Raw genomic sequence first — 12181 nt, 5'->3', positions numbered from 1 at the left:
AGGACTAGGATCGACGGAGGATGCCCAGTCAACAGTTGTCTTTGGAGGTCAGCTTTTCTCTGTGATTGGCCCAGGAAGGGTCAAAGCTGACGATCAGGCCGAGAAGTGCAAGATACTGAACCTCTTCTCGTGACTGACCGTGAAAATGGACAGGTGGGTTAGTTTGACAATCCTTCTGGAGCAACAGGGTGAGACTAAGATTTTCAAGGATTGAAGGACGTTTCCATTTGTCAGACGAGCATCAAATCGATTCCAGATCAGCAGAGTGATGCAGGTGAGTCTGCCCAGGACTGGGATTGGGGATTGGATGACTGGAGTGAGCTGCAAAAATAGTGTTTTCCAGAGCATCAGAGAGGTCATTTGTACTGTATATAAGAGGAACAAAACTGGATCAAAAACTCTGCCTTAGGAAACTCCAACCTCCACTGGGAGAGAGAGGAGAGGGCTCAAATGATGGTCACGTGTTGACCGTGAGTGGAAGAAGTCAGAAATCCAAGAATGAAGGTGGCTTTCTATACCATATGCAGAGCTTGGCAAGCATGTCTGAATGCCAGACTGTCAAATTCCCGATATACAGATAATGGACAAAATAATTAATGAAAATACCACGGTACACGGGCTGTACAACATATATGCAAAGTTTTGGACTGCCATAAGTACATGACCGGCACGTGAAATATGCAAATTTATTTTTGGCAGCACTCTCGTCATGTTTCTGTAATTGAGCTGCAGCTCGAGTCCGGTGTTAAGAGCCAGAATGGTCACAATTGGAGACCGCAGTGACTTAGACCTGGGTATATGTCATTGTTGGTGGGCGCTTCAGTGACAAAGGCTGGGGAAATTGATAACGTCTAATGAGGAACTTCCTCGAAGGTGATACTAGTCTGGGAAGGAGAGGCATCAACATCGAAAGGCAACAGTGACCGGAAGCACTTATTGGACTGAAGTGATGCATGAGCATTAGTCTGGACCACGAGGCGAAACAGGAAAGCAATGGCAGACAAACTGTGGTGTCGAGTTCAACGTGGCCCGTGAGCATCCTGTATCGTTGAAAACAGTCAGAGGGGAACTTCACAGAGTGGGAACTTCACGGGAAATGTCCGTTTGTGGGTCTTGTGGTGCAAGGAACATAGGCAATGGACTGCCGAGCAATGGAGGAATGTGATATAATATGATGAATCATCCTTCACCATGTTCTTGACTTATGGACATGTGCACGTTTGGCGACAGCCCAGGGATTTCTGCAGCCCCAAGTGCCTGGTTCCAACAGTAAAAGGTTCTGGCGATTCTATAATTGTGTAGGGTGCATTTTCCTGGCGTGGCCTGGATCCATTCATGCCATGAGAAGGCAGGGTTGATGCAGCCGGCTTTGTTGCCATCTCACCAGGTGGTTTGTGGAGGACAAAGTTACCCATCTTCCATGGTCTTCACAATCACCGGACCTCATTCCCATAGAGCATCTGTGGGACGGTCTGGAGAGGCGTTTAAGGCAGTGGTTTCCATCTCCATCAAACCAACGTGAATTGGAGGACTTCCTTGCGGAACAATGGTGCCACATTCCTGCAGGACAGTTCCAGACCCTTGACTCCATGCCACGTCGTATCCATGCCATCGTGGATACACGTGGTGGCCCAACACCCAAATAAGTGACAATCTGTTGGTGTTTCCATTTCTTTTAGTCCACGATCTGTACGTGGACGGAGATGGTTCAATCATCTTGTTTGAGACTGATGGCCTCCAACCATTTCTGAGAGAGGAGCCGAAGCATTACCAGAGGTGTGCCTGGGTTTGAATCCAAACCGATGGTCCGAGATCAGGCTGTTTTACAGGAAAGATGACATCAGAAGTAATGATGGATTCCATGGCTTCGCTTGTAATTGGGAGAAAGCTCACTCATCTATAGTTAGTAGGATCTGTGTCTTTGAAAGTCGGGTCTGTGTCTTTTCAAATTGATTTATTAGCCCAACACTTATCGGGTATGCCAATGGGCCCAAGTAGTTTGTGCATTTTAAATTTAATACAAAAAGAGTGAAGTCCAAAACTGACCAGGTAATAAATGCAGCATTTGAAGAGTTCATTGTAAATTTTGTAATCCCCTCTTTTTAACTTTTGAGTGACTTAATTTGGCATGTCGTTATTGTTATTTCCCCCCCCCCCTTTTCTGGACGCGTGGAACAGAGAGAGGAGGACAGAGGGTAAAAGGACAACGTACTAACAATAGGCCCACAGATGGATGGCAGTAAGCAAGGGAACGAATGAACAGAAAAAGAGGGGAGGAAACAAGACCCTACAAATAAAGAGGATTTCATTAAGCAGGTAGAGATGGAGGATGACATGAGATGGTGGAGTACCACTAACTTGCATTGGAGGGATAAGTGGGATAGAACTGCCTCCAGACTGGCAGTTCCACAAAAGGAACAGAGATGGGCTACAAGCCTGGATTTTGGAAGAACCAGGATGGGGGTTGCTTTTATTGGAAGAATATGCTTCCCGAAGTTGCTTGGGAGTGCTGTGTGTAAAACAGTGAACTACACGAGAGAGGAAACCAGCACGGCCCTCGTGAGAGCGCATACCTCCGCCAGCCTGAACAGTTTATGTTTTGTATCCCACTGATAGGCCGGATCTGGATCCATACCTTAACCAAATTGGAATCAGCTTGTTCTTGTCACATAACCAACGCATCCACCAAGTTTTGTCTGAATCCGTCCATAACTTTTTGAGCTCTCCTGCTGCATGTCGTTTTTGGCCCTATCACTCAATGGTGAAGAATTACTTTTAAAAAATTCTTGGATCCGGATCTGGATCTTCAGCAAAATCGAATCAATTTGGCCTCGTCACACACCCAACGTGTCCACCAAGTTTCGTCTGAATCCGTCCATAACTCGTTGAGATATCGTGCTCACAGACAGACAGACAAACGGGTGAAAACACAACCTCCATTCAACTTGGTTGGCAAAGGTAATAAACAAAACCCACTGACTTGTCTGCGGTGTGACAGCAATAGGCTTGCGCGCTGAAGCCTTATGAGATTTGTCAGTAATGTTGAAAACTTTGGATTCCTTAGAATCTCGGAGATGTGAAGTCAGGGTGTCAGCCCAGGGGTGAATAGTGTGCCCAGGGGTGAATAGTGTGCCATTGAGTTGCACACATGCCTGGTGTTGGCTTAATGGTTAGAGTGATGGGCTTTGGATCTGAGGGTCCTGAGTTCAAATCCCACTTATCTGTATTAATACCAGGTGGGGTAGACTCTGCCAGTCATCCTTGTGAGGTTGGCAAAATGAGTGCCAGGTTGCTGGTATCCTGTGTCGAAGTGGCGACCCATCCAGGATTGTGTCCAATAGCCAAGAAGACTGCTTTGGCAGCATCAGCGCTCTACACAGAGTATGGTCCCAATGGATGGATGGATGGAGTTGCACACGGACCTTGTAGGCTGAGTAGTTTTATTTTTCAAGGAGTGATTCGGAACAACGGAAGAATGATTTCAAGGAATAACGATGCTGGAGTGACAAGTTTGAGGTTTTCCAGGATTGACGGATGTGTTCTATTAATCAGACCAGAATCGAATCAATTCCGCATGAGCAGACAGTGACACAGCTATTGGTGGGCGAGAGTACTGCATGACAATGTGGAAGAGTGCAAAAAGGAGGAGGGTTTTCTGGTATCAGAGGTTACGTATGTACTGTAGTTGTAGTTGTACAAGACTGGGCCTTGTCTCACCCAATATTCTTACCTGCAGGTTTCTTCCCCTACTCTACTGAGCCCAATCACAGTACTTTGCCTTTTTACCCCTTGCATCCTTGCTCATCTACAAGGCCGGATTTTGGACACAAAAAGAGGATGAAAGTATCAATCACCCAACATTTTGGTTCCTTGCTCTTAAGTGACTTGTTTTTCTGATCACATATCACCTGAAGAACGTTAAAAAATGAAAGCATCACCAACGAGTACATGTCCATGACAAGGCAACACTAAGATCTGATGTTTTGACCACCAAGTGGTTTTTCACTGGTGACTGCACACCTTCCAAGGGGAAACTCGGGGAGGTTACGGGATTCCATGATGTGGATGGTGTGATCCAATGTTTTCATTTTCACCTTGCAGGTGGTATTAGATGTGGTCATTTATATGGGTGGACATCTTTTGCTTTTATCTCCAACAAAGGGCTTTAATGTTAACGGCTATACTGTCAATAAATCTGAAATATTCAACGCCATCCAAACTTTAAAAACACCTTCCCCCTTTGTATTTGTTTCAATGGAGGCTTGACTTGTAAATGGCCAATCACCAATGGCCTAGTGACATCTTGCCGAACGTTTTTTGATATCTATAGTCGAGGATCATGGAAGAGCGAGCCCAAGTACACTGAACGGATCATGATGCAACAGGTCAAATAAAAAGGAACATTAGAGAGAGGGGGAGTAACACCAATAGCAGAGTTGAAGGCCAAAATAGAGGGACATTTGGACAAACAATGGGTGTGGGGAGGGATGAGGGTCAGGAGAGGATGCATATGTTGGACAAAACGGATACAGAAGGAAACTCTCAGGAGGGAAAACTGGAAATTTGGAAGGAGGATGGATTGGGGTGGGGCAGTGGCTAATGAGGACAGAAAAGATCATGGTTTTGGATTGGGGACGATCTTAGATGGTGGTGAACAGCTGTCTTGAAGACATGAGGGGGGGGTGGGGGGGATGAGATTGAAGAGGATGTGGAAGTCGGTTCCACAGGCAGGAAAAAAAGGAACTCATGGGTGGAGGTAAGCAGTGATCCTGGATATATGTTGTTTCACCTGTAGGGGGTTGATGGTGGAATGTGTGAGCCCTGCAAAAACCTGGGGGGTGGGGAGGGGGACAAAGCACAGAATTGAAAGAGCAGAGGGTGCAAGACCAGAAAGGAGGCAGTATAAGACAGAGACCACTGACCCGTCTGTGATGGCGAAGTGATCGGCCCATGGAATCAGCTTCATCGTCGGAGATTCCAATCGTTTTAACGTCCTTGGTTTCCACGACATTAAGCTGAGCATGATGTGAGGCAGGATAGAGAAGAGGAGAGTAGTACTTAGAGAGGAGAGCAAAGAAGAAAGAAGAGCAGTACTCCATCAATCTGCAGATGAAGGCCTTGTTGGTGGATATAAGTTCAGGTGTGTCAAGGAAGGACTTCGTATGACGGAGGATGCCCAGTTGGCGACTGGCTTTTGAGGCCAATTTTGAAATGTGGTTTGCCCAAGAAAGATCATGGCAGATAGTGAGGCCCAGGAGTTTGAACAAGCGAACTTCCTCAAGAGGATTGTAAAGAAAGTAGAGGAGGGGGGGGTGTTGCCAGATGGTCCTTTCGGAGTGAGAGAGTGCGAGTCTGAGATTTGTCAGGATTGAAAGTGTTTGACCATCTTGTAATTTTTTCTCAAGGTCTGGAGAGAGAGTGAAGAGGCTGCAGTCTGCCTGTCTGAAGGATGAGGGATGTCATGGCACAGGGTGGAGTCATCAGCAGATAAATAAAGAGTATTTTCCAGAGGGTCAGAGAGATCTTTTATGAAGATCAGGAATAGGACTGGGCCCAGAATTCACTGCCTTGGGGAACTCCAGCCTTGACAGGGAGAGGAGATGAAAGGGTGAAATTGTAACGGTCTTCAAAATTGCAGGTGGATCAGTTCCTAAATGATTAGTCTGATCTTCATAGCCAGCTGTGCTACTTTGGGATGAAGCAACTCCGACGTGATGTGGACAACGCCAACTGCTGGTGCTCATCTTTGTTTAGCTCAAAGTAATTTGGATTTTGGCCATCTGGCCAATATTTGATTTGTGTTTAATATGAAAATACATTTCATCTCAAGATTACCGACAGAGCTGAAAGAACAATCAGGCCTGATCTGGTGATGGAAACAATAATTTATTGGCACAAAATTGGTTTGACTGTCGAGCTGTTGCCGGTGCAACAGGCAAAAACTCACGATTGTAGCTACAAGTTAAAAAAACTCATCTTTTACAGGGTCTGGTGCAGAATGTTAACATTTTAACGACATTCTAAGGGTAAAGGGCCAACATTACCAAACAATACCCAACACCCAGAAATTCTTCCACAATAATAGGGATTTTTTTTTGTTTGTTTCACTTGATCCCATCCCTCCATCAATCCATTGGGACCACACTCTGTGCAGAGCGTTGGTGCTGCTTAAGCAGTCTCCTTGGCGATTGGGCACAATCCTGGACGGGTCACCACTCCGACACAGGATCCCAGCAAGCTGGCACTCATTTTGCTGACCTCGGAAGGATGACCGGCAGAGTCAACCCCACCTGGTATTAATTCAACAGCAAAGTGTGATTTGAACTCAAGATCCTCAGATCCCAAGCCCACCAACCTAACCATTAAGCCAACACCAGGCATACCTGATTCCAAGATGATACATTTCCATGAGCTTGTGCCATAAGAGGGTTTTTGTAAAATGTCTGCTCTGCCTTCACATTGAAAGATGACATGACAAGTTGTCCTACACTTAAACTCACCTGATGACTAATTGGAGTTTGCTGTTAGAATGGCTTCCACACGGTGACAGAACCCCAAGTCCAATCACCCCAGTGCTCTTTTTCTCTTAATGAAATCATTACACATGTATTTAAACAAGCAGACAGGACACATCTCTAGCATTTAACCCCCCCCCTTGATATTACCATCGTTCACACTATCGTCTCGATTTTATGAACACGTCTTGAACATAGCCGTCTACAAATCCTCCTAATTTACCTGAGTGGGTACCTGCTTGCCACGAACGAAACCTGCCACACTTACAGCAACACATCAGGCTAGAATACCTGCACCTTGAGCCGTGATTGGCAATCTACCTGGACACAAGCAATAGTATATCTCTGGTGACGAGTTCATCTTGCCACGCAACATCACCGACGTCTGAACCCAAGAGGGCTTTCACGACCTCACCTTAGCTCTGTGGGCACGAACCGACACATTTAGGGGCCAAGGCTTAACTGGACTGCCCAGAACTTATTCTGGCCAGAAGCAAAATAAGGTGGAACCAAGCTCGAGGTAGATACGTAATCGATGGACATTTTACAATGCATGAAATTTCCATCCAATGAAAAAACAAACAAACACCCAAATTCCACCCAAACATAACTTGTATAATAATCGACGATGCCTACATTATCAGTGATTGTAGTATTCTTGTTAACCCTTTTCTTTATTCTCCTGGTCATCTTTATTAATCGTTTGCGTGGATCGGTGGAGGTGCTCGCAACGCTCGTCTCTCCACACGTCGTTGTGGAGATTGACGTCACAGATTTGCTGTGTTGTCATGATTTGCACCAATCATAATACAAACATTTATTTTCTACAAATAAATTTGTAATATGGGTGATATATTTATTTGAAATTTATTTGTGATATAAACAGATCAAAATGGTCGAAATGGTCACAGGTCTAAACTGTCTAAATGATGTAAGGGGTCTAAAGGGTCTTCAGGGTCTTTTGGATCCTCGGTGACTTTTGGGTCATCTGGGTCTTTTGGTTCTTTCAGAGTATTAAGGGTCTTGGGTAATTAACGTTCAAACAGGACGTGATTCATAGGTATATAGTCTTCATGGACTGACGGACGGCTTCACCGACTCCCAGGAATACCTGACCCCACGTCGTCTTGAGAAAAAGGACATGGGAAAGGTTTTCTTCAACTCTTGCTTTGTGTTTCCAAGCACAATCTACATTTCCTCCGAGCTGCAATTTTGTCTGAATCCCGATATTCTCTCCAAGGCTGAGAGCGTGAGCGGCACGTTTGATCGGTCAAGATGACGTAAAATGGCGTGATGTTTTGTCCAAGTGCTGCTAAACTGGAGGTTTTCGAAAGTGTGAAGAGGCGATTTGTGTTCCACCGTGTTCGAGTATACGACTCAATTGAAATAAAATAAAGATTTTAAAGGTTGGAGAAAGGAAAAAAAAATTCCGAGGTTTCCCGCCGTTGACGCGACGTCTTTTACACCGCCTTATTTAACACGTCGCGTTAGTGTTTTGAAAATAAAAAATAAAAAATAAAAACCAAGACTAATCTTTTGTTCGTGCCATTTACATGTTGGCGCTCGTGTTCTAGCGTGAGTTTTATTGTATTTGACCAACAGGCTTTGCGGGCTTATTACTGACGGCTCCGGCATCGTTCAAGCAAGGTTTGATTGGAATGAGCCGGTACAGCGTGAACCTGCTTATGGAGACGTGTTCATGACGAGCTGACAACTCCTGCCATGACTTGCAAGGAGACAGTGACATTACTACCATCCGTTGCACAATCTATTTTGAATAAAAAAAAATAATATAAAAGTTTTAAATAGTTGATGGACAGTTCCTTCAGGATCGTTTGAGTAACCTGACTTAACGACGCAATTTAGGTTTACCATCACTGTGCTTGTGATAACCGGATTTGTCCTATCTCACAGACATTAAATAACACTAACGTAGAGATCATTGCCTCCGTTACCAAAGGTGGACACTGGACAGGCTAAGGTTTTCACTCCTGTTTGTTTTGTCTGTGAGCAGGACATCTCAAACAACTTACAGACATCAGAATGAAACTTGGTAGACGGCTTGGGTGTGTGCCAGTGAGCAATTGGTTCGATTTTGATGAAGATCCAAATCCAAATTTTTTTCAAAGTGATGAGAGACGGGGCCAAAAACGACGTAGAGCACGATATCTCAAAAAGTTGTCGATGAGTATTGAAAAAAAAAAAAACACTTGGTGGATGAATTTGGTCGTTGACAAGAACAAGCCGATTCGATCCTGGTTGAAGCCCAGATGCAGGTCCGGCCTATTCGTGGGATACAAAACGTAAAATGTTCAGCAGTTGGCGGAGGTATGCGCTCTACCGAGTTCCATTCTAGTCCGTAGATGTAATTAATGAATACTTGAATACCATAACATTATGTCAGTAGCAAGTACAGATGTTTCCTGCCAAACAATGATGGCAGGTATGGCTGAGCTTTCTATATTTTCCTTTTCAAAAAGGAAAATATTTACAAGAATTCGATTCCTCATGATACGATTCCCAGACATCGGTGTAACAACCATCCTTTGCGACGACGAAATGTCTTCCTCGAATACATTTGGCAACGATGAGACGACACAAGCGAGTAGAATGCGAGTTGGAAAACATGCCCGTTACTCAGCCCGTCGCAACCATTCACTTTGAGTCACGTTCTCGTTTCCTTTATCCAATCAGCAGATTCCATTGTGTGCGGTTGCCTCAAGAGTTGTCAAAAACTTCAATTTTCATTTCCTGATAAAATTAAAAAAAATAAAATGCAGAATATAAAATGGAAACCAGGGGATAAATATTGACGAGGAAGAACAGGCAACAGATGTCCAGCTATCTTATCAGAAGCGGATGAAAATGGTACAATGTGTTATAATTATATATTTAACTAGTTAAAGGTTTCCCCCCCCCCCAAACCCCCATCATTTATATAACACCTCGTTCAATCTCCAGGGAATACCTCATCTGATGTTTGTCTCCTCTGACTTCAAATGTTCTGGATGCATTAGTCACCGTCTATAGATACTGAGGTCCTAGGAATCCTTGGCATTGGAAATCTGTTTCCAAAGCAAAGCCTTTAGCCCATTCAGAACCAAGGAGTGGTGGAGCTCGAGCCTGGCTCTACCACCGCGCAACGCTGTGCAGACGCCAAGCTGCCGCTTCAGCTCGTCTCTAACTGCCATTGGGCAGTCATCAATCAAGTAGTCCTGGAGCAGGCGACATATTCTGGGAAGGTTAGGCTCCAGAGAGTCGGGGAGACAACGCTGAGCAAGACGGTCACATGAAGCGTGGCAAGCCGATCCAAACAAGCAGTCAGCGTGCTCCTTGCAGTGCCTCGCAGCAAGATCGGCACGTACAGATGCTTCTGGTGCCATTCCATGAAGGCCAATGACCTTGGCATCATGCCGGTCTGTGCGAGCCACAATATCGGAAGTAGCCTCGCACAAAACAAAACTCCCTGAAGATCCATGGAAAACTTCTTCGGTAAACTCCAGCAAGCCAATTGCGATACGGGCCCGGTGGGGCCAAGCGGGACCGAACCAGCCTTGGAAGACGCGAGAAAGCCCAGCGGGTGCAAGAGCATCCAGGAGTCTGGGAACACCATACAGCCCACCATCACGAACGTACTCTGTCACAAAGGTATCGCCACAAAATCCCAAGAGCCGAGGAGTGTGCTCAGTTCCACGGAGGGCGACAAGGAACAGAAAGTCATCGCGATGGGCCAGGGCCCACAGAGACTTTGCCTCAGCCAATGACACTTGGCCGTCTCGGTCAGCATCTGCCAATGAGAGGTGACGCTGGGCAAGGTCCTGCAGGTTTGACACCTCTCCAAGACGTGACTGCAGAAAAGGATTGAGGTGTTGGGATTTGGGACACAGATCATGCATCGTTAATATCATGCTTGCATTTTGGGTGTGGCTTTTGCGATTTTGGAGTTTGTGTTTTTTAACCTCCACAATCATTATCATACTGTGGAAGAGCAGGATGACAGATGTGGAAGGATGTATAAAGGGGGCTGAGAAAAGATCACAAATGAGCATGGAAGTCGACATGATGTGATAGTGGACTGCCTACCACCTTGAAGCACTGGTGAAAAAAAGTGGGATTGGTTGAACAAAGGGAGATTATTACACCAGCAAGATTATTCCACTATTCTTTTTGTGAATCAGGAACGAGATACAGTAATACCTCACTTAACGCTACCCCATGGAACGTTAATTAATTACAGAGCTCTTTGAACTGGATAAATTATTCACTAACAAGCAAATACAACTATTCGCTTCACTGATGGGAATATTGTGGGGGGGGGAGAGGGAGGTGAGGGAGAGGGAGGAGGGGAGGAGGAAAGGAAGGGAGGGAGAGAGGAGTAATGGCGAGCAAGGGGGGAGTGAGGAGGGAGGAGGGATGGGGGAGCTAGAAAAGGGGATAGAGCAAGGAAGGGGGAGTAGGGAGAGCGACGCCTCAAAAACGTCTCGATACACTCCTGGGGGATGGGGGGTGGGTGGGAGCGAGGAGAATGGGGGAGAGAGGAGGTGAAAAGTGGGAGGGGAGAGGGTTTGGGAGGAAGTAAGCGTGAGGGGAAGGGTTCTCGACTTGCTTTTGGTCGTGGGGATAGTACAGGATTGAATGAAATTGGGTACATTAAAACAGCATGTGGAGACTGCCCGGAGATTTCCATGGGGGATGGAGAGGGGAGGGAGTTTGGGAGGAGGTAAGCATGAGGGGAGGAGGAGGGAAGGCAGTGTGAGGGGAAGGGAAGGCAAGGCAGCATGAGGGAAAGAGAAGGCGGTGTGCTGGGTGGGGAAGGGAAGACAGCGTGAGGGGAGGGGAAGGGAAGGATGATAAAGGGCAAGTCCAAGAATTTGCGCACGTTATGTATGGGACATTCAGAAAGTTTAACCCTCTGAAAAGCAATTAAGATAGTCATTGATTTCAGTGATTTTCATTCTAATGTTGGGCATCTGCAAGGAGAATACCCACAAAAATTTATATGTCACGAGTCCTTGGGATGATTATGTAATTCAAGAAAACATTGTGCGTTACGTATGGAACCACAAAAAAACACGATTTTTAGAAGAAATCTGTTCAAGTTCAAAGTTCTTTGAAAGTATTTTATCATTCACCAGAATTTTCAGTGTGGAGAAAGTTGAAACACCTACATAACTCATAATCCAGTATGTTTCATAGAAAAACCAGAAACTTAGAGGTGCCTGAAATAATGATCAACAAAATCTCATATCTTCTTCAAAAGGAGGTTACACCCCTCCTTACAAATGGAATGATCCCACATCATTTAGTCTGCCTTAAACTGGGCCATGTGTGCAGGACAGGTCTCATGAGAATGCATAAATTTCCAAAATGTCTACTGGTGATGTTGAAGTAGTCTTTCCCACAGACTTTGCAAGCGATGGCCCATACGTAATGGTATTGTCCCATACGTAACATTAAAAAATTACTTGTGAACTAATTATTTACTTATATTTTAAGCTAGAAATACATGATGTATGACCAACATGATGGATTAGAACTTCTGAAAATGGCATTAAATTTTTTTTTCGGAGCTTTTAGTGTAATCCTAAAAAAATCCATGTAATTTTGTTACGTATGGGACATCGGTTGTTAAGAACAGGCCTAATTTGCATAATTAATGAAGTCTA

General features: G+C 45.1%; 1 protein-coding gene across 3 annotated transcripts in view; it reads right to left on the bottom strand.

Annotated features, from left to right (window-relative positions):
• Positions 1-5867: 5867 nt before the first annotated feature.
• The window catches only part of LOC147035594 (divergent protein kinase domain 1B-like), a 45553-nt gene continuing 39239 nt past the window's right edge, over positions 5868-12181 (bottom strand). For 2 of the 3 annotated variants that reach the window (XM_085844850.1, XM_085844861.1), the window contains one exon: positions 5868-10363. In XM_085844850.1, coding sequence (XP_085700976.1) covers positions 9557-10363 — 807 coding nt within the window. In that variant the 3' untranslated portion in view covers positions 5868-9556. The remainder of the gene's footprint in view (positions 10364-12181) is intronic. The other variant, XR_015049016.1, reaches the window with a different exon arrangement.

The sequence above is a fragment of the Eptatretus burgeri genome, chromosome 1 (genome assembly GCF_056783735.1).
Source record: "Eptatretus burgeri isolate ZD-2024b chromosome 1, Ebu_testis_v1, whole genome shotgun sequence".
Lineage (NCBI taxonomy): Eukaryota > Metazoa > Chordata > Myxini > Myxiniformes > Myxinidae > Eptatretus > Eptatretus burgeri.
This window is presented reverse-complemented; position numbering and strand designations above follow the sequence as displayed.